The sequence below is a fragment of the Coregonus lavaretus genome (assembly GCF_964263955.1).
Source record: "Coregonus lavaretus genome assembly, chromosome: 2".
NCBI classification, from domain to species: domain Eukaryota; kingdom Metazoa; phylum Chordata; class Actinopteri; order Salmoniformes; family Salmonidae; genus Coregonus; species Coregonus lavaretus.
The window spans coordinates 17497206-17524052 of record NC_139989.1 but is presented as its reverse complement, the minus strand read 5'-3'; the positions used below and the strand labels follow the sequence as shown (position 1 = coordinate 17524052).

Sequence of the window (26847 nt, the reverse complement as noted above, 5' to 3'; positions counted from 1 at the left end):
TGGTTTTTGCCCTAGCACTACACAGCTGATTCAAATAGTCAAAGCTTGATGATGAGTTGGTTATTTGAATCAGCTGTGTAGTGCTAGGGCAAAAAAACTAAACGGGGGGTGGGGGGGCCCAGGACCAAGTTTGGGAAACCCTGCTTTAGACTAAAGAAATGGTGACCCCTTCTGGCCCTGCCTCCCATGTGTAGCGAGTAGATAAGACTTAACTGGTGGAGGCTGATATAGCGTGACTCACTCATCTGTTGACTTAGCAGTTCCATTAAACTAGAAACTCCATACTGACTCACAAATGAATGTTATTATTTTATTTTCAGCAAGTCTGTTTGGTGAGTCAAACCTCCTGTAATGGATTTAATTGCCAATCTAAACTAGAAATTGGTTGTATAAAAGCTTTTCTCACTCTACGTTTGACTACATGGTGTCTTCTAGAAGAGATTTAGGGGCAAGTAGAGAGTCATTTGTAGAAAACGAGTTCTCTGTTTATTTTTTCCAGCGGCAACATACTGTTAACAACAGTACATACTCCCAATTTTGAATTGATTTGCACACATCACAGTTTGACATTTTCAAATGAAAAATACAACACAACTATGAAAAATGACATACAACAAATCAAAACCTATAAAAAAATATAAAACATTAACAGTACTTTTTAATAATCTCAATTCCGACAGGTACCATTCAGAGAACAAAACATGAAACATACAACTAAGCAGACAAATTAAACTTGAACCATTCGTTTTTTTAAATAGAAGGAAAATACGTAATTTCGTCATGCAGAATATGTAATATTAAATAATAAATCAAAAATAATATATATTTCTCTATATATCTCTTTTTTAAATTTTCAAGTCAAAGCACTCCCATCCCTTACACAGGGAAACAAAAACTATATATATATATATATAAAATAAAAAAAAAGAGAACCCACAATGCTTCCATAGCCTTCATCTTGTTGTATGGCCTTTATGGAAAACATTTAAATCTCAGCAACATATTTTTGGCACAGAAAAGACGTACATAATGGCAGTAGCATTTTGCGTTATAAAAAGGGGTGGAGCTGCAGCTCTTACTCCATTTAAAAGAAAACACAACAAGAAAAAAAAAACATTCTGTGCACCGACGTCGTTGGGGAGAGAGAGAGTCGATGTCTCCTGAACCGGGTGTGAGGCGAGTGGTTGTTCCAGAGTTTCAGTCCTACTGCTGCTGCAGCATGCTCTTGATGGTTTTGTTGGTCGATTCGTCATTCAAATGCTTGGTTGTGTACCTGCGAGGGACAGATGAACCGACAGACCAGACAAGACAGATGAACAGACAGACAGAAACAGAGGGATCAGTTCCAGGATCTGTGAAAGTAACACGACTGCTCTACCGGAAAGGGTGTCAAGAGTGTGAGAAAGCCTTGTCGGCAGTTATTAGCTCTGATATTTGATTTCCTAGTCTGGCGTTCTCCCCTCATAGACAGATGTGAAATCCCAGACAGAGAGACAGAGAGAGAAAAGAGGACTGGAGGCGGGAGGCCTTGGAGTGACCTCACGCGACTGGAGGAGAGCGACTGAGCATGCCCGAAGGCCCTGGTGGTGTGATATGCAGATGTGAGCGCGGTTGCCACGGAAATGGCCATGTCAGCTGCGAACAGATGCGAGCATCAGCCACTTAGATTTGAGAAAAGAGCAGGGGGCCAGGGCTCAAAGAAATGTAATCCGCTCTGATCTTCTATAAATCTAAAACTGTGGGATTTGACATTTAACTGAAACACTAAACACATATCGATTCTAATCCCTACTAAATAATAATGAAGGAAAAGTGGCCAAATATTTTATTTCACAGTAAGTATATGCTACTGTATGTTAAAGTGTGAGAGGAAAAAGGTTACAACGATATTCACTCAAACATCTTCTCTGTTAAAGAAAATCGTTGTTCATGCTACAGAAATGCTGGGCCTTACCTGAGAGCGTTTAAAAGGCCTTCTACGCTGTTGGGCGGTTGATCTCGGAGGACCTTGATGCACCCTTTCATCTGGGAAGCAGAAAACGGCATGTAAGATTAATCAGTGTTGTGTGTGTGTGCGCATGCGTGTCCAATCCTCTGGGACTGGTAGCATGGAGGACATAGCTCCTCCCTGTACTCACATCGATTTTGGAGGACTTGGAGAAGGCTCCGACAGGATGTACGTAGTCGTACAGGATGATGACGCCCACCATGACGCGCAGGCAGAATGAGACTGTCTCCTCACTGGTGAAGCGGCTTCGGTACTCCCTGGAAACACAGACACAGATTGCTGATCTAGATCAGGTCCGCCCTGTCCATATAACTATATTCCTTATGATCGAAAAGGCAAAACTGATCCCAGATCGGTAGTTTTCATGACATTGACATGATCTTGATTTAGTGAGGATGGGATCACTTACGGCGTTTCCAACATGACTTTGCACACGCTCGCCATTGTGCTTAGGCAGTCTGTCGTGTTCTCGATGGGCAGGTTCTTATTCTGAGCAAACAGAAAGAGAGAGGGGATGTTTTTTTATTCTGTAAACAGCATTGTTGTATTGGTCACTTCGATTACTAATGAGAAAAGTGTCAAATATCAAGGTTGCCAGGTAAGGAAGCTGTGAACCCTCTCACCTCAGAGACAAACTTTGTCGTGCTGTCGCTTAATGTCTTCAACATGGGCGTGGCGTCGGCGTAGAAGAGAGATATCCGGTTGGCCATCTCATTGTTGACTTCATTCTCCCCCTCTGCCTAAAAAAAAAAAAGACACCGTTCACCGTGGATATTATTGAGCCAGTAGTTGCTGGTAGAGAAAAATGTTCAGTAACGGCAAGGAGATGCTTTTCCTGCCTTAAAGACTGCCTTTATTCTCTAATGAGGAATGAATAATCCCCCAGAACGTCAAGACATGTCACATAAAAAAAAGTATCAAAGAAGAAATATTTTCTGCCGGAACAGATACGTCTCGTGTCTTTGTATAAAATGTCTCAGTGATTCCAGTAGTCAGTGCCTGAATGCTGAGTGCAAAGTAATGCTCCTCTGTACTGCTGAGCTGGAGGGAATTTTCAGTGGCTAGGTAGAGATAGGCTGCGTCCCAAACAGCATCCTATTCCCTACATAGTGCACTACTTTTGATCAGAGCCCTATGGGCACATAAAGGGAATATGGTGCCATTTGAGACATGGAGACGGGCTCTAGCAGTGACAGGTCTTAACAGTCGGGACCGTCTGGGGCCATTTGCGTAATGGCATATGTTGTACAGGGAATAAAGCTGCTGCAGGCCAGACACAGACGTGTGTCTCAAGAACAAGGGTGAATTCTGTTCATTTTATATACTAAAGAGCTATTGAAAAATTCAGACCTTTCTCTGATGTCATTGGTGCCATTAAAAAAAGGTATACCGTCTGTCTCTTTGAAGCATGGCTGTGTGGAGAAAGGAGTCTGAATTGTCCTTTGGACGCCTGTCATGCTATCGCAAGAATATTCTCATCTGAATAATACTGCATTCCAAATATATTTAAATATCAGGAAACATAATACTGAGCCCTGAGGTGCACCAATACACTTCATTTTCCCCATAAAATTACTGGGGGGGGGGTTAAAGATAACACATTGAACTTGTACTGCCTTTAAATGTATTGATGATCAACTAAGTGCGAGATCTAATGATGAAGTAGTTCTCATATAGCCCTTAATGCCCCTATATAGCCTGTAATGTTAATGGAGGACTGGGGCACAGGGTCTGTCTGGGGGGTTTCCTTTAACACCAGCGTATCCCAGAGGGCCTGTGGTGTAGGCACCAAACTGGAGACCATCAGCCCCTTAGATTATAGGTCAGCTCACCGGTGTATTGTTGATCCGCATGCGGCTCAAAGTTCTCCTGTAATAGCTGAAGTCATTCTGGATGGCAGGGTTAGTCATCTGCAACACAAGGATTAACGTGAACATTACAAACAGGGCGTGTGTGTGTGTGTGTGTGTGTGTGTGTGTGTGTGTGTGAAGGTAGAACACACGGCCTGCGGCAGCAGACATTCAGCTCTCTGGATCAAATGCACCATCGTCATGACAGGATGTTTTAGCAAACGAGGCAGATACATAGCTGGGGGAGGAGATGGAATGAAAAGGACATTGATAGGATTAAATCTTCCATTTATTTACTGAAGCGGATTTCATACCGCTGGATATTTCCACACTAGTCCTTTAAACTAGGATGCATTTATTTTCACTTGTCAATGAATGAAGTCCTTGTTAGCTCCCTTTAGCAGTGGGCAGTGGCCCAGTGTGTTTGGCATCGTGACAGAAGCATCAACAACACTGAAGACGAGAGGCTGGAGACGCTCTCATTATACACTGTATACAGACCGTACAGGTTAGAGCAGGGGTTGGCAAACTACGGCCAAGATCTGACCCGCGAGCCCATTCAATTCGGCCCGTGGGTGGTTTGAGTAAAAAAACATTTACAAATAAAATACAAATGGGTGGGGGGGTGGGGGTGTTATTATTATGAGTTAAACACTCCATCCCACTCTTCAATGTCTAAAACTAGATAGAGTATAGATACAACTAGATAGAGTATAGATACAACTAGATAGAGTATAGATACAACTAGATAGAGTATAGATACAACTAGATAGAGTATATGGCCATGTTCTTATTGCTCTTTACTGTTATTCACTGTGTATTTATTCCTCGTGTCACTATTTCTATTTTATTTGTCATCTTTATCTTTAACGGCATTGCTGGAAAAGGACCCGTAAGTAAGCATTTCACTGTTATTTTACACCTGTTGGTTACGAAGCATGACAAATAAAACTTGATCGGAGTTGATTAAATTTTCTATTTGAGAAAGTAAAGTATGTTGAAATACTGGACCTATATATTTTCAAATAACTGCCCTTTTTCTGGCCCGCAAATTGATTTTGACAAACAAATTGGTCCCCAAAAAATCTGTTCATCCCTCCGTTGAATTTCGAAATCCTGATGTGGCCCTCAAGCCAGAAGGTTTGCAGCCTTCTGCCCTGCTGCCTTCCTTCTGCAAAGAGGATCATTAGACCTTGCCTTGAGCAGAGCTGACCTTCAATAAGCCACTGGTCAATCAGTGGACCCCATCCGGCACATCAACCTCCTGCTCCTCCAACGCAGAAAGACGCCTCCCTAATTACCCCTTGCAGCACATTATTAGCCCCTTAGTATCTTAACGCCTGGCCGGCATGAGCAGCAGGGTAATTCCACCATAATGGACTGGTACCCAGTCTGTGTCCACTTAGCTACAGCTAGACGGTCAGTGCTAGTGGCTAGTGCCAGGGCCAGACAGCCCCATTTCACCAGTGAGTGGCTTTAAAAAAATAGGCAGGCGGGTGGGTGGGTGAGTGTTCTAACTAGGTCAATGCCTGTGGTCGGGGTACGGGGAGTGAAAGATTGATGAATGGTGCCTGGCATGCCACCTTGCACCCCCCTACCTTCATGCTTTTAGAGCCCATGCAGGGTATGGGGAAGCTGGGCAGGGGGGCGTCGCGGCGGAGTGCCTGGGAGTGTCAGGGTGCTGGTTTGAGGAGCAGTGTGTGTGGAAACAGGGGGCCTAACGAGGCCTTGTGAGTTGTATTGTATTGTTGTATTGTCTGCGACTGAGCCAAACAATCAATCTGTGGGTTTCTTCCCTGTGATCAACTATAAACCATGTTTCTATGTGTTGAAGACGTGCGCCCAACTAAGGGGTGCTTCCCAAATGGAACCCTATTCCCTACATACAGTAGTGCACTACTTTTAACCAGAGCCCTATGGACCTTAGTCAAAAGTAGTGCACTACATAGGGCGCCATTTGGGATGCAGACAAAGAGCACCAGCTTACTACACTATCCTATTAGTCATCCCTATTCACAACCTCATTGTTCATTCATTCATTCATTCCAGCAGTGTAGAAGACTATAGTATTACAGCACTCCCAGGAAACGATCCTAACGTATCAATTAAATACTTATATGTTCAGTGGCTGAGGCTTAATCATGTACAGCACAAAAACCTAATGAACAGGGTATTAACACCTCGTTATGCTAATGACGGCACTAGCTAGCTTGTTATCAAAAGGAATAGGTGAACCATGTACAGCCAACAACAGCTATAGCTTAGGCCAACTGCAGCTTTAGTTTAGGCCAACTACAGCTTTAGCTTAGGCCAACTGCAGCTTTAGTTTAGGCCAACTACAGCTTTAGCTTAGGCCAACTGCAGCTTTAGTTTAGGCCAACTACAGCTTTAGCTTAGGCCAACTGCAGCTTTAGCTTAGGCCAACTGCAGCTTTAGCTTAGGCCAACTACAGCTTTAGCTTAGGCCAACTACAGCTTTAGCTTAGGCCAACTGCAGCTTTAGCTTAGGCCAACTACAGCTTTAGCTTAGGCCAACAACAAGAGATGAATGAAATGAAAATGCTGGGGACTCTGGGCTAAATGCTGGGGACTCTGGGCTAAATGCCGGGGACTCTGGGCTAAATGCCGGGGACTCTGGGCTAAATGCCGGGGACTCTGGGCTAAATGCCGGGGACTCTGGGCTAAATGCCGGGGACTCTGGGCTAAATGCCGGGGACTCTGGGCTAAATGCCGGGGACTCTGGGCTAAATGCCGGGGACTCTGGGCTAAATTGAGTAAATGGAGGCCAGGGATGTAATGGGACGTACTTTGAGCTCGTCGAAGCGCAGTGTGAAGTGCAGGATCTCGGCGAACTGCTTGGCCAGCGCCTGCTCACGCTCCAGGTGCTGAGTGGGGTCGTCGTACGTCTCACTGGTCAGGGCTCCCAGCAGGCTGTGCAGTGCCGCCTCTGTAGGGCACAGACGAGGAGAGTTAGAGACAGTTGTGTGTCGTGTATGATTAGTTTAAATATCTGCCTAATAAACGTAATAATTATGAAGAACATCATGATATCCAATGTATGCCAACTAGAAAACGTACAATTGTGGGTTGAATAAGAAGTTCAATATCTGCCTAATAAACAAAACAATCGGCATGTACATTATGATATCAAATGTGTGCCAAATACAATTACCCTGATGGGTAAAAACAGGGACATGCGATTGAGCGGTGATTGTGCCCGCTGCCCAGGGCCCTATGCCAATGTGGGGAGAGGGAGGGGAGAGGGGTCTAGGGAAGAGCTGTCTCTAGGGGTGGGGGATGGGAAGATCTCTTAATCCGATAGAGATGAAACATGAGCCTAATTATCTCATTGTAACGAGAGAGGAGGGGGGTGCTCCATTCATCCAGGCTTACCGCCATTGTTTGGACAGTAGGTAAATACAAAGACTTCACATGGCTTTATTGGGGTAAACCACGCAGTTCTGTAGTAACATACAAGCTGTATAATAAAACAAGCTGCATTGACTATCTGCGTTGACCCTGTTGGCACTAACCTTTTTGACTCATCACATACGCTGCTGCTACTGTTTATTATTCATCCTGTTGCCTAGTCACTTTATTCCTAATTATATGTACATATCTACCTCAATTACCTCGTACCCCTGCACATCGACTAGGTACTGGTAGCCCATGTATATAGCCAAGGTATCGTTACTCATTGTGTATCTATTATTACTTTTCTATTATTTCTCTATTTTCTTTCTCTCTGTATTGTTGGGAAGGGCCCGTAACTAAGCATTTCACTGTTGAGCTACACCTGTGGTTTAGGAAGCATGTGACAAATACAATTGTATTTGATATATACATCACTCCCCAAAAATTCTCCACTAGTATCCAGGCAAACTGTGCATTTCCCAACATTGCCTTTCTGTAAAGGCAGTGAGTGAGATAATGCAATCGATAAACAAATGATTTTCCTGCATTTCCATGTCTCAAGATAGCCAACGGAAGCACTAAGATGCTCACCATAAATAAACAATGACAAAATCATCCATGAGGGAAAATGAGGTTGCAGTCGGAGACTGAAGGACTCAGTCTAGACTCACTAAGACGACTAGATTTACAATAATGACATAACCCTAAAGAACCAAACAAAACCATACACACTAATCTGGTTGCACAATAACGCCAACTTCCGCATGGACGCACATAATCAATACTCTGAGCATGAACTCTTAACTCTTATCTTACCACTTTCAGTACATATACAGATACGCACACCGCCATAACCCAGACAAAAACAAATGGAGACCTTTGGCCATGATGCTCACTTAAGATAGAGACAGAGATCCGCAGAGGGAGGTTTTTCAGAGGCGGAATGCGAGCTGGCAGTGCAGTCAGAGCAGTCCAGTAAATTGAGCACGTTGGCTATTTTGTGATGACCGCCATCTGCTTGGGCCAGCGTATTGCTGCTGCTGCAGCAGCGAGGAGAAGGGGGCTGATTTAAAATGGCCTTAGTGATGCACTATTTTATCCCCCCCAGTCAAAACAGAAGTTGAGATGGGGCTGCTTTTAGGCCTAGTATCTGAATCGAAGCACTATCATGTCTGGAGGGGGAGGAGGAGAGCGTCTCGCATGAGGCAGCTAAGGCGAAGGTGGCCCCCAGAGTCAGAGCAGTGGAGTGGACGGACCCGTGGGGCGGGGAGATGACCTACTTCATTACATAACACACACACACACACACACCAGAATTCAGCGTTTTTCACACAGGAAAAAAGTATTGCATTCTGAAAATGCAGGTATATTTCACCATTACATTCAATTTCAAGTTCCAACTTGTTATATTTAAATAGACTCGCTGCAATTCTCCAAAACGTCTCATCCATCCTCCAAACCACACTCTCTCTCTCTCTGCCTGCCTGCAGGGAGGGTGTGTGTGGCGGGAACTCTCATTCAAGATTTGCCGATGTGTTCCCAGCGCACGCTCAGCTCTCAAATGGAATTCTGACCAAGAAACACTCCCGCATAGGCAGTGATCACCTAGAGAAACTAATGACAATTTCAAATGGGGGCACCGGTATCCCGAAATTTTAAACTTTTCTAGGGCACGCACCATTTTTACCATAGAGAGCAACAGAGGGAGATGAGGTGGTAAGATAGGCTAAGTGCTCACATTCTATGTAGAGAATGTTTACGTGGCCAATTTCACACTAGTTTGTTTGCTAAAGTTCGAACCAGTTAGATTATTTGTTACATTGTGGTTACAATGGAGAACATAAAATAACTAAATCAAATAAATCGTATTCATAATTAATTATGCGTGTCATTTTTCCAATGCACCTACAGTATAGCGTTCGTATTTCATCAACACTGTCGAGTACAAGCATATTAAGACTATAATATCATTCAGATGAATGATTATTGTATTTGATTATAATGACATAGGGTAAAGAAAACTGTTGTTTTTAGATAGCACCCTCTTGAACTGACCCATATTTTCCTGCATTCTAGAACACTGAGTGGAGCCATGTATGTAATGTCTGTTAGTTTAATTAGAATGCAGGTGAAATCTATTAACGCAGTATTTTTGGAGGGTCTGCGTTTTGATAATGCAGACTTTGAAAGCTAACGTGACCCACACACACACCTCCTCCAACCAGCACCATGACGCCCCCCCAGAGACTGCAGTCTCAGCCTGCCACTATTAGATTAAGGGGTTAAGGTCGGCAAAGGAGGGGGCGGGCTGCTCCTCTCTCCCTGGGGGTCACAGGCACGGCAGCACTAGGCTAGCATCCCCCTCTCTCCTCTCTCTCTCCATGATAATGAGGAGTCCTCAGCTCTGGGAGGAGGGGAGTATCAGGTCTAGTCAGAGTGCAACGCAAGCAAGCATCATGTTAATGAATGCAAGGCTATGGGGGTTTGCCCTGCATGTTTGTTTGTGTGGGCTAGGAGTGTGTGCGTGGGCATGCGTGTTAATTTCCTGCAGCTCAGCAGTCGATATCGCCGATGTGATCGAGCATGCAGACGGCTAAGGTCATGAGAGGTGTGTGTCTCTTACATATAACCTCTAGAGGAGCTGGAGCTAGTCAACCTCTGGTACAGGCGTGTATCTAACCTTTTGCATTAGGACATTGTGTACCAAAGCTCTGAAGGACGCACATCACTAGTCTCAGTCAGGTGTGGGTGTTGTATTGTAGGGCTACATATTTAACCTGAAGCACGGGACAGGGGCCGTATCACTCGTCTCAGAGTAGGAGTGCTGGTCTAGGATCAGGTCTCGCCGGTCAATGTCATCTTTATTAATTGGGACCATAAAAAGGTTAAACTGATCCTAAAATTAGGCCCCAGGCACATACCTAATCTCTGGGAGAACTGGTAGAACTTCTTGAGTTTCCCCACCAGGTGGACCACGGCTTCCCATGCTGCTTCCTGTAACGCCTCGTCGCTGGGGTTCTGGATCGCCTGGCAGACAGGAAAAACGAGATGTTTTATCAAGTCTGAAGATAGAGTAGTTTAATCAACTTCTGGAGCCTGATCAAGCCACTGGTCTATAATTAAGCAATAAGGCCCTAGGTGTTGTGGTATATGGCCAATATACCATGGCTAAGGGCTGTTCTTACCTGGAAACAGCCCTTAGCCATGGTCTATTGGCCATATACCACAAACCCCCGAGGTGCCTTATTGCTATTATAAACTGGCTACCAACGTAATTAGTTGTATAACATTTTTTTTTGTCATACCCGTGGTATATGATATACCAGGGCTTTCAGCCAATCAGCATTCAGGGCTCGAACCACCCAGTTTCTAATGAATGTTTAAGAGTCCTTTTGGGTCTTGTATCTCTGATCTCCTGACGTGGGCCCGTATTCATAAAGAGTAGGAGGGCTCATCTAGGTTCTGTTTTAGAACATAATGAATAAGATTACTTGGACAGGGGGGACCTGATCCTAGATCAGCACTCTGCTAATCTGAGATACTTTGAGAAAACGGGCCCTTCTCCCAAAATCCTGTACCTCTCTAATCTCCTGACCAGCTCCCTTGTATGCTTGCAGTTCGTCCAGGATTCCCCGTGCGTCCTTCAGCACCAGGTCCACCTGCTCCCACACCTCTCGTTCTGCGTCCGTGGGCTGGGCATCTAGTGGACACAGGAAGACAGTCAAGTGGGTTTTTCTATGTCTGGGAGGGAGTCTACAAATAGAGGTGAAGAGGCTCTAGTCTGCAGGCCTACATCTCCATTCTGATTGTTTTTCCAATCCAGACACCCCCAATGGCAACAGCATAGCTAACAGAAGAGCTGATGATGCAAATGGGAAATAGATTAGGTTCTGTAGCCTCTGGGCAGAACAGAGACAGACGAGGAGGTGAGGAGAGGTAAGAAGAGCCACAGCTAAAATAGGTAAGATTGGAAGCTCAAGTGTGAAGAGCGAGATGGTAATGAAACTCACTTTCAAAATCGAGGAAAAAATTTGGCTCTTGTTCCAGATCTGTGCAAGTCAGAACTTTTAGCAGGTTCCCCATGTTACGATGCCTACGGAGACAAATAGAGAAAACACAACAATAAGATTCAACTTCATTGTGTTGGTAGCTAAGTCTTGTGGTATTGAGGGGGCACACAACCCTGGTGCCCTTCATGTTCCTCCTCTGTGCTCCAGTGCCCCGAACCCTGTAGCCCAGACCCTCCAGATGGGCCCTCTGAGACCCTGTGTGGTTTTCCTGTGCCGAGCCCTGGCCCACCAGATGTCCCCAAAAAGCCCACCCCCCTCCTAAAATAGTATCCGATACAGGGGAATCACTCTGCCTCGGAGAAGAAGTCCAACCGAGTGTGACTTCTCCGCTTTTCTCAATTCCCTCCTGATAAGCATTTACATCTAGCGATTGCTAACAGCCGTTATATGCAAACTTGTCTGTTAAATTAGCTTCTATGTTCCTTAGGGAGAGAGGGCCACACACACTGTACATGCACATGGATAAATTCAGATGTGAACCTAACAGGGTTCAGAGTTTAAATCCCGACCAACGACTGTCTCTACAATAGGAAATGACCATGATGTCTTACCATGATCTGATTTCCAGTACAAAAGTGAGACATTTAGGACTTTGCACTGTTTGTGAATCTCACATGAACCCCCATGGTGTACATTTTCCTAGCCTGAGTGCCAGTCTGTTTCTGCTCTCTTGCCAGCTCCATGTTCCCATTGTCATGCCAAAAACATGGCAATTTGGTATAACAATTCCACACAGGGTTGGCAAGAAAACGGAAACAGACAGGCACTCACGCGAACATATTCCAATCACTCAACAACAAAAAAACATTGCTTCAAAAACACTGAATTGTAATCTCTAGTTGTTTGCAACCAGTCAGATTTCCCAGAAGCGAGGCAGTCGATTCCTGGAAAAGGAGGGCAGAGGGGCGTGTGGGGAGGGGAGATAATCTCACCTCAGATGGAGTAGTGTGAGAACTAAGCCCCCTATCCTTCCCCAGCCTCTCTCTCTCGCTCTCTGCTGTCAATATGAAGGCCACAGATTCACCCAGTACCTGGAAAACACAGTAAAACCAACCCCAAACCGAGCCGAGGTAAACCACTGCTGTACAGTTCTTATCTAGTTGGAACAGTGGGAGAAGGAACCCCTGCTGTCGGCACTGTTGGGTAAGAGTCTCCCGTGTTGTGTGCACACAGACAGAGACACATCCCTATGGATGTTCTTAATACTGACAGGGCTGAACACATTAGTTAGAGCTTATTCCAAAGCATGTCGTCAAAGTTCATTCCTAGCCAATTACTTATATTGAGGACAGTGAGTAGGAGTATGGTACAGGACTACACATTCTGTATGCGCTACTGTACAACAACACTTTCCAGTCCTGAGGTACAATTTAGACTGTCTGTCACAGCACTGAGTCATTCCATAAAAAGCCATGTTGAGGAAATAGATTAAATAGGGAAAATAAGGAGCACACAAACATGTACAGTTCTGGAGAATCAGACAAACTGGAGCATTCACACTGCCCAGACTCAGGGGCTGTAGAAGTCTGATTGCTGCTACAGTATTTTGACTGTAGTCTATGAGTGCTCCTACTATGACTGTAGTCTGTTGCCCGTATTCACAAAGCTTCTTAGAGTAGGAGTGCTGATCTGGGATCAGGTTGGTAGCTAAGTAGTAGCTTATTCACTATATTATTCAAAAGGCAAAACTGATCCTAGATCAGCACTCTTACTCTGAGAAGCTTTGTGAATACGGGCCTATGAGTGGTCAGACTAGAGTCATAATACTGTACAATAATGCTCCTATAGTCTATATGACTTGGCTATGCTACAGGCAGTTTTACACCTGTACCTCCTCTTCCGCCGTAGGCTGAGACAGACAGCCAAACGCCAGGCAGCCAGCGGGATGTAGGTCATAATGTCTCGCCGTCTGGAGCTGTGTGTTATGTAATCAGGAGTGACAACACCTTGCTGGAGTGCACAGAGACCTGGTCGGTTTGTACTGTGCTGAGAGACAAAGGTCAAGACTCCTAGGAAATGGCATTGGATCAGGGGTAGAGGGAAGGTTAATTTGTCTTGGACATTCAAGTGCTGCTGCTGGCTAGTAGTGACAGTGACAGAGTGATGTAGACCGGTGCCAGCCAGGTGACACCTTTGTGACAGGCTGAAGATGGCTGAGACACTTAACCTTGGTGACAGGGTGAATAGTCTGATTACTGGTGGCAGGTTAAAACGAACTCGGTGACCGAGTGGGACTCAGTGGCAAGTCGAAAGTCTTTGCCAACAAGGGATTGTGAATGAGTGAGTGCAGAAAGCAAGGTAAGTGACAAAGTGATGTCTAGAGACAAGATAAAGCTATAGGCTAGTAACAACCAACAAATGTTCCCTTCTTGTGGTTGAATTAGTAATGATGAATAAATACAATTATCCTTTTAAAGCCATTTTCTGCAAATGTTGGTTTAATCATTTGAAGGTGGCATCCAGGACACATTGCCTCTACCTGTGTCTACACTAGTAATCTCTCCCTCTCCCTGCACACTTACCCTGTTTCCATGTGACCCACTGCCCACCTGCCTCCTGCCATGCCCGGCCCCGTCCTAACACTCTCCACTAACGAGACCTGAATGGTGGCGCTACACCCTGGCACCTCATTGGAAACTCACTGGCTGTCTTCCTACTAGCTGATACCTGTGGTAGCCACATAGCGAACAGAGCGATGAGAGGAAGAGAAGGGAGGAATCACCCCGCTGGTTTTCCTCAGATTGAGGGGGAGGGGTGCAGTCACCTCACCCTGCTGTTGAATGAATAGGCCTACTAGCCTACATGCACAGTGTGAGTGAGCCCTGGCTACCTATGCATTTCCCCTAGTTCTCTACTGCCCCCTTTCAGAGAGGCAGAGTGACTGAGCTGAGCAGTAGGAGGCGTGGTCGTGGTGCCACCATCAGGCTCAGAGAGCAAAACACGGGCACTGCCAACGCTGCCAGCACCAAAGGCCCACAGCGCCATCCCTCAGTCTGCAATGAGGTCATTTTAAGGACTGGGGATTTGCGGTGGCTTCGGCTTCGCATTTCAAAGTCCAAGAGAGGATCCTCCAGCTTACGTAAAACCTAATGAGAGTTGAAATGAGGACAGTTTTCCAGTTTTTTTCCCGCGCCAGCAGAATTTATTTTGGTGAACGTTGAATTACAGACCCCAGGTTCACATTGAAACCAAATGAAAAGCTAAACCTATTAATGGTAACCAAAAAGCCTATATATATATATCATACATCTACTGGTCCATTAGAAATTATAAGTGTATGTTCCAGTGATAAATGGTAAATGGTTATGGTAAATGGTTGGTGGTAATGATCAATTGCTTTAAATAATGGGTGTGTGAAGTGGATTAGAGCATTGGAAGTGTTTAGAGTAGAGGAATGCAAGATAAGAGACAGGAGTGGAGTGGTTTTGAGCCCCTCCCTTGGTATTGGAGGTTCTGCTATGTTAGTGGGAGCCCCGACCCCGTGGACAGAGGACAGGATGGAGTTGTTTTTGTTTTGGACCCCCCCACTGGGCGATCGCGTGCCCTCAGAGAGGAAGGGGAGGGGGGTTCGTCTAGGGCCAGGGGGCACTGCTTCACAACCGCGAGCTCAACGACACTCTCCCATTGGCTGAGCCGCTTTGCCCAACCATGCGCTGTATCCATGGAATCCCAAAAAGCTGGTACCATTGAAAACAAGTGGGTAGCCAATCAGACACGAGCTCCGGGAGAGGAGACGGTACAGTAGTAAGACCTGAACGCACATGAATATATTAATACAGATGAGGTAATGCGCCAAAAACAGAGGATTAGGAGGGGAGCGAGGGGATCTGGTGAACAAGCAGTGAAGGAATTTTTTTCCAGCACCCAGCACTATCCCGCTCACTGAACTAACTGCACAATTTCACTAAACAAATTGCGACTTGTATTTTTCCAAATTGCTGTCAATTCTAAATTGTTTTGATTATTTAAATGTAAAAATGTGAGTGGACTGGCACAGCCTATGATAATGACATTGTGGAGGAATAACAAAACCAACATGAGTGATGAGACCTCAGCAGCATCAGTACTGAAGAAGATCCCAATATTTAGTGCCACGCCCATTGAACGTGGTGACCCCTGGATGGCACTCCCAGAGTCACACACACACACACACCACCATACCCCCTCCGTGGAAACCCATCAAAACAGTCCTGGGCTGGAGGCTCCGGGTCTGCAGTGGCGTCCTATAAAAACAGCTCAGGGCTGCAGGGTAATGGAGGATAGTGCTGATATTCCACTACTACTACGCTGCTCTCTCTCTGCAGCAGCATGAGGGTCCACGTGCCAACCCAGTCTTACTACGGCAGTGATGCCCAGCCAGCGGGAAAAACAACGCCCTCCCTTCTTCCATCCCCTCCCGCCACAGACTCAGACAGCCCGCCGCATCACGTGGGCAATGCCGTGGAGAGGCTGAGCGCTCGCCTGGGGCTTCGAGGGGGGATGGGGAGAGAGTTGTGTGTTTGTGTACGTGTGTAAAAATGTATACGTACATATTTGATAGAAATGATTTGAATGTGTATTTAGATACGGATGTAGGACTGTGTCTATAATATGTGTAATATGTGCGTGTGGGTGTGTATTTTCGGGAGGAATGGCGGAGCATCAGTCAGAGTGCTGCAGTAGTGGGAGCAGAGCAGAGAGAGGCAGCTTAAAACTTGACCTAGATTCTCCGGGTGACACGCCACATCGCATTAGCCCAGTCAGCCAGGCCCGGACCCGCCGGAGCTCGCTGACGCTAGCCCGATCGGACAGGCAGAAAAGGGGGAAGAACTTCCCAAATGGGGCTGGCACGCATTGCCCCAGCCCCCATACCCTCCCCAGGGAGTCAACCCCACCCAGCTGACTCTGGGAGCTTACTGGGGCACATGGTGAGGTGAGGGGAGGGAGGGAGGGGGGCCCTGGGCAGGGGGCATGCAGTTTGTTTGTTTATGGTTTGAACTTGATTACACCCGTAGCCACACCCCTCCGTGTGCTATATTGCAGTAAACACCATAAAAAGTGCCCCAACCAGATTTAACTGGCAAAATAAAAACAAACCTTCAAACAAGTCAAATACACAGAGATCAAACCATAACAACCACAGTAGATATCATGACTGACAGCTAATGCCACTCAGTCAGCATCATCATCATGCAATATTAGGCTACATCTCACCATAACAATTCCACTGCATCTCTAGCACCTTGCTGATTGAGGAGGATAACTGCAGTCATGTTTTTCTCCTGCTTTGCATCACAAAGTAGCCTACTACTTTTACAATTCAACACAGATTGAGGCACTACAATTCATCAAAAAAAACAGCATATTTTGAGATAAAAATAAACCTTTGAAATCCAAAGAGCAAACCAAAGCAGCAGAAATCACAGAGAGAGAGGGAGATGAAACCAGGAGCTTCAGCTAAGCCCTCCTCTATGAACTGCACCTGATCAAAGCCAGAAACCATGGAAACAACTACAGTAGGCTAGGCTACACACACACACACACACACATACATACATACACAGGGCTTTTGAAACAAACACTTTTTCATCAATACATATTTCCTCATCAAGCACACACTGTGTGTGTGTGTGTGTGTGTGTTAGGCTACTGTCCCAAAGGATTATCTAAAAACTGTAGACTACTTTACACTTGACATCATGTAATATACCTAATTATCAAATGTTTATGTAATAAACATGTAAATGAGCAATCTGGGATTCAAACAACTACAAAGGTCACCCCGGCACTTTTTTGGTAAACAGTTATAGGTCTATTCTTCAAGACGCAATGGCTATACTATTAATTCAAAAGTCGACAAAGCAACCTCTGGATCACTGCAGTGCTGTGGATAAGGGCTGACCTGGTGACCTCCATGCAGACAGCTACAAATGGGGTGTAATGGGGCAGAGAGCAACACTTCCCCACAGCCCCAAATCCTCCAACTCCTGCCTGTGGGGTGGTAGTTAGTGAGGGGTGGGGGTGAAGTGGGGCACAGGCTGCATGTCATAGGTCACACCTCCTCCTCTCCAGGCAGCTCTCCAACTCCAGCCCCAGTCACTGCAAACAGCCCCAAACCATCATCACATCAATTACCTTTTGACTGTGTCGGAGTCATGGACGCTACACAGCATCCTTCAAATCACACTCTATAGGCGGCAGAATGTAGGCCTATCAGCATTTCTGAGAGACAGTGTTTGACATTTTAGATGAAAAGCTCATAGAGTACTCTGCACATTTAAGTAACACAGATCAGTATGTGTGTTGGTATTTTGAGAAGAACCCTCACAGGATTAAGGGTGGGGCACAGTGGAGCTTGCTGAGGTTTGGGGAGATGATGGTTCTTGGTACAGACGTGCCTGTATCTATGCAGAATGCATTGAGCGCCCTCTGGAGGTGATGGACAGTAGAACATAGAAGACGTTGCGGAGGGAGAGCGACCACTCCCAAACTCCGAACCATGCTGGTAGTGATACACATGCCAACTTCAGCTACACATCCTTCAGGTACCACTGCAAACTAAGATGAAGGACATTGATTGAGATATTTAACAACTGTCTTTATTTCCCACATGTTTGTCTCCAATCAAAACATCCCAAAATCATAATAGCACATGCATCAACCCTGACATTGATGTGCAAATCTTACCATAGCATTGACATGTATAATGTGGAGTCAGTTATTACTCAAACCACTTTGGATTAATTAGCATAACCTGTTTGTTTAATAAAATATGCCATTAAGCAGACACTTTTATCCAAAGTGATTTACAGTAGTGCATGCATACATTTTTTATATGGGTGGCCCCAGAGGGAATTGAACCCACAAGCCTGGCGTTGCAAGTTCCATGCTCTACCAACCTAGTTGGGTCTCCAAGCCGTGGAGAGGACAGTGTTCTAAATGTTGTCATGCAGCCTGGGCTACTTGCTGCTACCTATCCTCTAACATAGGGATACCACCTGGGATCACAAACACTGCAGTAACTCCTCACATTAGAAAACATCTTGTCTTGCACTGCATCAAGGGCTAAGAGGGGCTAGTGTCAAATAATTGGGTTAGAGCGCCACCATGTGTCTATTTTGAAATCTACAGGGTAATAGAAGATGCACTACATGACCAAAAAGTATGTGGGCACCAGCTTGTGGAACATCTCATTCCAAAATCATGGGTATTAATATGGAGTTGGTCCCTCCTTTGCAGCTATAACAGACTCCATTCTTCTGGGAAGGCTTTCCACTAGATGTTGGAACATTGCTGCAGGGACTTGCATCCATTCAGCCACAAGAGCATTAGTGAGGTTGGGCACTGATGTTGGGTGATTAGGCCTGGGTCGCAGTCAGCGTACCAATTCATCCCAAAGATGTTCAGTGGGGTTGAGGTCAGGGCTCTGTGCAGGCCAGTCAAGTTCTTCCACAACAATCTCGACAAACCATTTCTGTATGGACCTCGCTTTATGCACGGGGGCATTGTCATGCTGAAACAGGAAAGGGCCTTCCCCAAACTGTTGCCACAAAGTTGGAAGCACAGAATCATCTAGAATGTCATTGTATGCTGTAGCGTTAAGATTTCCCTTCACTGGAACTAAGGGACCTAGCCCAAACCATGAAAAACAGCCCCAGACCATTATTCCTCCTCTACCAAACTTTACAGTTGGCACTATGCATTGGGGCAGGTAGCGTTCTCCTGGCATCCACCAAACCTAGATTAGTCCGTCGGACTGCCAGATGGAGAAGCGTGATTCATCACTCCAGAGAACGCGTTTCCACTGCTCCAGAGTCCAATGGTGGTGAGCTTTATACCACTCCAGCCGACGCCTGGCATTGCGCATGGGGATTTTAGGCTTGTGTGCGGCTGCTCGTTCATGGAAACCCATTTCATGAAGCTACCGACTAACCGTTTTATACACCAGTAAGCAACTGGGTGTGGCTGAAATAGCCGAATCCACTAATTTGAAGGGGTGTCCACATACAGTATATAGTATACATTTGCAATTGTCACTATTACAGACTGTGATACTGTAATTCCTATGGCCTGCATATGACCTGCCCTATAGGACAGACAGATGTCTGCAAGATAAACAGAAGAGAGACCGAGATAGAGAGCAAGAGAGAGAGCAGAGAAAGACAGAGCCCAGAGAGAGCAGAGCAGAGAGAGCGAGCAAGAGAGCAGAGCAGAGCAGAGAAACAGAGAGAGAGCAAGAGAGAGAGCAGAGAAACAGAGAGAGAGAGCAAGAGAGAGAGCGAGAGAGCAGAGCAGAGCAGAGAAACAGAGAGAGAGCAAGAGAGAGAGCAGAGAAAGACCGAGCCCAGACAGAGCAGAGCAGAGAGAGCAGAGCAGAGAGAGAAGAGCAGAGAGAGAGAGCAGAGCAGAGCAGAGCAGAGAAACAGAGAGAGCAGAGAGAGCGAGAGAGAGCGCAAAGAGAACGAGAGAGAGCGAACAACTGGTGTGATGTGAAGGGGAGCGGAGGCTGCTGAGGTAAAGAGCATGTCAATCCTACAGGAACATAAATAATCAGGCAGTCAGCTGAGGCTTTAGTTTACACAACAAGCCACTCTGCATATCACCCACCACATACAGATATAATATCTCATTACCTATGCATGGGGATGTGGGGCCTGTGTGTGCTGCCATCTCCCATATGTTTGCCGAAAAGAAAGTAATAGATATTTTTGACATGGTAAAATGCCATCAGGTAATTTTCTCAAGTGAAATACATAGCCTAAATCGTCTTCATCCACACGATCCATTAGTGTCTCTCTGTACTGTATGAATAGTTGCCATTTTGTGAAACACTACAGTTCCAAAGGCCAAAGAGTCCTACTTATCAGAGAATGCTTGGCTACACAGAGTAAGTCAATAAACCATGGATGGAGGAGGCAGTAAGCAAAGTTATGACACTACACACTGACAAAACATGTGAAACATATTCATTAACACATTTGTACCAACTAATCAAATGCACAACCCATCATATACAGTCGCTAGTGAAAGTCTACACACCCCTTGCACAGTCTTTACATTTTGCTGCCTTAAAATGTAATGTAATTTTCCCCCCTACCGATCTACACAACCTACTCCACGTTTTCAAAGTGAAAGACAAATTATTTTACATTTTCTAAATAAATAAAAATTAAGAAATGTCACCAAATTTTTACATTCTGTCATAAAGAGCACATGCTCAACTTAATAAAAAACAATTTTCCCCATCTCAAGAGGTTCAATTAAAAATACTATAGTAAGTTCCCATTAATAACAGCCAAATAAAGTAACAGGGTTGGCAGTAACAGGGTTGATGACTTCATCTTAAAATCAGCCATAAATCCCCTCGTGACAGACGGAATGGAAGCTTGTTGTGTGCAACAGGGAGGGGCAATTGAATGCAAGCTTCACAAAAAAATGAAATTGTTACAACATTTCTAGCCTGTCTATCTATGGGTACCAGGGTTGACATGTTATGCTCAACCACCTCCGTTTTCCACCACAAAAAGAGTAGAACCAGCTCACCTGCTTTTACACTATGATTTGACTATTAGATGTTCAATGTTTGTTTTGAAAAAAAAAAATTTTAAAGGACTAGTTTCACTATAGGTGTTGTTTTTTTTTCCCTTAAAATGAATCACTAAATCACATGAAATAAATAATAATCTTCAGAAATGACTTTGTAAAAGCAACAACATAACTAGGGCTTTACAATGATGGTGAAACCTTGGAGAAATGTTGGGGTTAAGTGACTTGTCAATTACATTTTGGCACTTTAGTGAGTCTTTATTCATATAAAAAATCTGATTTATTGAATTTTCCATGTGGTCTATATGAAAAGGGCACTTCATTTAATATAACAGGCTTTTAAAATGCAATATTTGTGCAAAATGTCTACTTAAAATATCAAAGGGACCCTTTTCATGGAACGACCAATATGTCTTCACACCCCAGAGTTAATACTTGGTGGAAGCACCTTTGACAGCCAATACAGCTGTGAATCATTTTAAATAAAATTCTACTAACTTTGCACAACTGTTAGGGCAATATTTATCCATTGTTTTTGTCAAAATTGCTCAAGCTCTGTAAATTTGGTTGGGAGTCATTGATGTACAGCAATATTCAAACCTTTTCTCTGATTTAAGCAAATTTAAGTCAGGACTGTGACTGGACCACTCATGAACACAACACTTATTGGAAAGCCGTTCTGGTGTGTCTTTGGCATAAAAAATTGTGTAATTGTCTGGCTGAAAAATAAAACTATCCCAGGGTTAGATTTTCATAAGACTGAGGCAGGTTTTCCTCTAACTCTTTACTTTGGCTTTTCTCCATTCATACTTATTTTGATTCTGACAAACTCCCCAGTCCCTTCCAGTGAAAATCACACCCATAACACGAGTCTGCCACCACAATACTTGACAATACAGAGGGTTTCACTCCGTGTTGTTTTGGATTTGACCCAAGCCTGTAGTTTTTAATTTAGGCCAAAATGTTAATTTATTTGCTGTGTTGTCTTGCAGTATTACTTAACAGCCTTGTTGCAAACAGAATGGATGATTTGAGGTAGATCTATTTTTAACAAAGGCCAGTAATGTGGAGTAAATGCAGTGTTCTTGATCCTTTTATATTTCCATGTATTGTGGTGGCAGCATCATGTTATGGGTATGCTTGCCACCGGCAGGGACTGGGGAGTTTGTCAGGATCGAAATAAATATGAAAGGAGCAAAGTCCAGATAAAAAGTAAGAGGAAACCCTGTCTCAGTCGTCTGAATAACTAACCCTGGGATAGAGTTTTATTTTTCAGCCAGACAATTAGACAATTTCTTATGCCAAAGACGGCTTTCCAGTGTTTCTAAATGGTCCGGTCTCAGTCCTGACTTAAATCTGCTTGTTTTGACAAAAACAATCTATGTTGCCCTAAGAGTTGTGAAAAGTTGGTAGAATCTTTTCAAAAGGATTCACAGCTGTAATGGGTGCATAAGATGCTTCCACCAAGTGTTAACTCTGGGGTGTGAAGACATACACAATCAAGACATCTTCATGTTTTATTTTGCATTCATTTGGAAAAATGTATATACATTTGTCTTTCACTTTGGAAATGTGGAGTAGGTTGTGTATATCGCTAGGAAAAAATTGTAATCAATTTTTTAAAGTAATTTTAAGGCAGCAAAATGTGAAGACTGTGCAAGGGGCATGTAGACTTTCACTAGGCACTGTATGATACCCATCATACCATAGTCTATGGTTTATAAATATTTTCTCCATCACCAGCTGGTGGCAGTACTGCCGCATTTTTTTTACCAGAGCTACAGTGAAAAGCTTTACCTCAGGCTACTTTACTACAGTACACACCTCCCCTGGCATACAGAAGCTAATCTTACCTCAGTGTTCACAGTGAAAGGAGTGCCGCATTCACTCAATCATCTCCACTCTGTAGTTACAACTCACCACTTTGTCTCTTGGTCAAAGAGTCTCACACTGAAGTCTGAGCTCGGTAAAATAGATTAGCGTTCCCGCTAAACCGGTGGATTTGAGTCTCGCAGGGACACCAATGTAGCTTTAGCCAAGCCATTATTGCAGTAATACGCTGTAACAACTAACAAATGGCATGATACTCATGATATATGAGATAGGCTACTGTTTTAATGTAAAACCTTTCATAAACTGATGTTTAACCAAACATACCACACAGAACATATGAAATGGCATTGGCTTATTTAGTCCTAGATGGCTTGGATTGTCTCTAGCTGTATCAGACAGACATGTGGGAAGCTGTGGTTCGAGACAGGTGGGCAGGTAATGTAGCAAGTGCTCTGACACCTATGATTAGGCCCAAGATTGACAGCTCCGCTGCCACGCCATGGTAACGGTCTCCAAGGAGACTGAAGGGAAAATATAAACATGGGAGGAAGAAATCCCACAAGCAGGAACTATAGCAGAGGGTAGTGATATTGTCACCCATTTCTAATTCTGACTGTTCCAGAATGGAAGATTCTAGGCTTAGTTGTAGTTAGGGCTTGTTGTGTAGGTGAAGTGCTACAGAAAACCACCGTAAAAGCCTCCATCTGGATACAGCCACACTAGGACACAACAGACACATTAGCCTCCACAGAAGAACACCTTACCTTTGATATAACAATGCAAAATACTGAATGTGTGAGGGTCAGGGACCTAGTGTAACAGTGTTGCTTCCGTCCCTCTTCCTTGACTCAACCTGAGCTCGAACTAAGGACCCTCTGAACACACTTACAACTGTCACCCACAAAGCATTGTTATCAGTCACTCCACAAACAACTAATTCAAGGTCTCAGAGCAGGTCACGTCACCGATTGAACGCTACTAGCGCGCACAGCTAACTAGCTAGCCATTTTACATCGGCTAAACTAGCATAACAAAAATAAACAGTTCCATCACAAATGTTCAGACAGAAACCCGGCCAAACTAACTATTAAATCAGATAGAAAAACAATAAGACCTAAGCCACTGGACTAAGCTCGTTTGTAGTCGAAAACACGTTCCAACACTTTGTCTTGGCTGCCAGCTTCACTTCCGTGAGGCCAGACAAACACCAGTGACCCCGTGACGAACCCTAGTTACATAAGCAGCACTGCCACCGGCCTTGGAGAACAGAGCAGGAAGTGGAGGCACCCGTATTACTCTGACCCATTCCATGGCCCACAATGCACTTCATTTCCGTACCAGCATTACACAAACCGCATTCACATTGTGACCCTGATGGGGAAAAAGTCAAACGCAAGCGTTCTTCTAGCTCAAAATAATCACAAGAGGAACTTAAAATGAAGAGAAAAAAACTATGCTTAAGACTGACCACAGTTCAAACAACAATGTTTGTCCTAGAGCTGAAGTTCCACAAAGTAATTTTCCACTTGAGGTATAAAGAATCCAATAATGGCCTTGTAGCAGAATAGCATGCTGTGGTGTTACAGTTGAAACCTCAAGTTAGATGAGTCAGGACATGACAGCAGTGGGTGTTGATAGCTCCGGGGTGAAGTTTCCCCTATTTACAGAACTAGGATTAGCTTCCCCTCCCCCAATCCTAACCTACCATTAGCGGGGGAAATGCAAAACTGACACAAGATCAGCGTATAGGGGCAACTTTGTGTTAATACTAACCAGCAGAAGAAGCTCTGGAGGTGTCAGTCAGGAGGAAGGAGGCCGAGCCTGGCGTGTGGCCAAAGTTACAGTCCTCCAGCGGAGGTCAGGTTCTGAAAACAAAGGCTAATTAAGTCAGAGTGAGTCAAATCATCCTCCCAAAACAGATATGAACAAAGTCTGTATAAATTCATTCCCTTGTTCCTTCTTTTTGACAACAAGTTTTGCGACAAAACTTAACCTGGACAATATTCAACATTCGATATTCCTCTTGGTCTACCTCTCTGGTCCAATTATCATGTATGAGGTTAAGAGTTTCACTTGGCCACAACAAACATTTCCAACCTCTAGGACCTTGATTATCGATAGATTACTGAACACTTTTAACACTCCAGGCCACATGAATGCAATGTTACCAGAGGTTGAGAATTTGTGGACAGTAGTCAGTCACAGGTGCAGCCCTTCGTGATTCTCTTGCAGACTGTGTTTCTTGAGAAGGGCAACGTTGCAGCAGTCTTACAGAAACTGGGAGGCACAGCGGCCAGACACACACCACTTCCTATTGTGCAACACTTCCTCTCATTCAGTGGGTACTTCAGCTTTTCCACTGCACTCCCTGGTCCACTTCCTCCTGTTAGGCTACAATAGGGCCCGGACAGAACATTCTTAATGTTAGTTCAACCAAGACTTGTGTTAACTGCAATTAAATCAGCCAATAGTTTGAGGTCACAACAAACTGTTTTTGCATTGTCACCCACATAAAGCCTTTTGAATTTCATGACACACCAAATAGACATAACCATGTTGATAACCACAACCCAGGCTTTATAGCTAACTGACCCAAGAATGACCAGTCCCAGCACTGGGTCCAGACTTCTGACCCACCCTTTGAGAATCACTGGTGAAGAGAACCCTCATGGCAAGATGTGCTTCAACTTGATCTTTCCTTTTAAAACCATTTGGATTTGAAAAGTTACTTTAACATAACCCACAACCACACTCCCCTCGAGTTCCCTGGCCCTTTCCGGAGTGTGGTTGAGTGCAGGTTCAGTAGACTGAGACAATTAGGACTGGGGCGCTGTACTATTCCACTATCCACCAGCCTGCATACAAATAGGCTACAAACAAATGGCCTGCCATAATGGACTAGCAGTGGTCATGCCTGAATGTGATTGGACTTCTAGTTCTTTGACTTTCGCCTACAACAACAGAACTAGTCACTCTGAGAGTGAGCTCTGGAGACAAACTGTCAACAAAGATATCTAAGCTTTGAGATGGCTGAAATCCACACAATTCGTAGAACTTGAAGAACTTTGTGCTCAAAGTGCCTACATAGTAATACATTGGTGGCTATGGGATATCAAATATCTACTTCCTTTCAGATCGCCCTTTACGTTTAATTGTAGAACCTTATTACCCCTGTAATAATCATTTGTTTATGATACACTATAGGTTTTAAAAGGGGAAGTATCTCCATAGTAAGTGGCTCTAGGTGTATATCAAATAAAAATGGACGTCGGTGCCAGGGCATCATGGAATAAGTTACGCATCATTTAGCAACACCACTGGAGAGGTATTAAGCTTTAACCCCACCAATGTGATGTGGAATAAGAGCTTTGGTGTAGATTGTATTCACTATTCTAAGATACAGGCTGTCCAAGAGACTGCTGGGTCAACCTGTCGTTTCTATGCTATTATATCGGTCTTAATATGTAATAACATGATAGGTAGAATCAAGCCTGAGAGAACTGAACAATCAAACGGTTTGAATATAGATTATATTTAGACACTGATTGTAGGACGGTAGTTGACTTAATTTTCTAAATTACATTGTTTGTGATAATGGCCTGGTAAATGGGTCTCATATTATGCCTGTTGTAGCTGCACTGCATCTGGAAAAAGTATTTAAATCAAATCACATTTTATTTGTCACATACACATGTTTAACAGATGTTATTGCGGGTGTAGCGAAATGCTTGCGCTTCTAGCTCCGACAGTGCAGTAATATCTAACAAGTAATATCTAACAATTTCACAACATATACCCAATACACACAAACCTAAGTAAGGAATGTAATTAAGAATATATATACGTAAATATGTATGCACACATGACTGTAAGTCGCTTTGGATAAAAGCGTCTGCTAAATGGCATATTATTATTATTATTATATACATATATGGATGAGCAATGACAGAGCGGCATGGACTAAGATACAGTAGAATAGTATAGAATATAGTATATACATATGAGATGAGTAATGCAAGATACGTAAACATTATTAAAGTGACTAGTGTTCCATTTCTTAAAGTGGCCAGTGATTTCAATAGGCAGCAGCAGCCTCTAATGTGCTAGTGATGGCTATTTAACAGTCTGATGGCCTTGCGATAGAAGCT

At 44.2% G+C, this 26847-nt stretch overlaps 1 protein-coding gene across 8 annotated transcripts in view; it reads right to left on the bottom strand.

The window, feature by feature from the left end:
- Positions 1 to 466: 466 nt before the first annotated feature.
- The window catches only part of LOC311100315 (CYFIP-related Rac1 interactor B), a 39257-nt gene continuing 12876 nt past the window's right edge, over positions 467 to 26847 (bottom strand). For 2 of the 8 annotated variants that reach the window (XM_084141177.1, XM_084141178.1), the window contains exons 2-13: positions 24868 to 25090; positions 24473 to 24564; positions 11282 to 11364; positions 10850 to 10971; positions 10193 to 10298; positions 6665 to 6804; positions 3841 to 3918; positions 2632 to 2748; positions 2418 to 2497; positions 2139 to 2265; positions 1955 to 2025; positions 467 to 1273 (exon numbers count right to left, since the gene is read on the bottom strand). In XM_084141177.1, the coding sequence (XP_083997303.1) occupies positions 1204 to 1273; positions 1955 to 2025; positions 2139 to 2265; positions 2418 to 2497; positions 2632 to 2748; positions 3841 to 3918; positions 6665 to 6804; positions 10193 to 10298; positions 10850 to 10971; positions 11282 to 11354 (984 nt within the window). In that variant the 5' untranslated portion in view covers positions 11355 to 11364; positions 24473 to 24564; positions 24868 to 25090 and the 3' untranslated portion in view covers positions 467 to 1203. The other 6 variants (XM_084141180.1, XM_084141179.1, XM_084141183.1 and 3 more) reach the window with 4 other exon arrangements.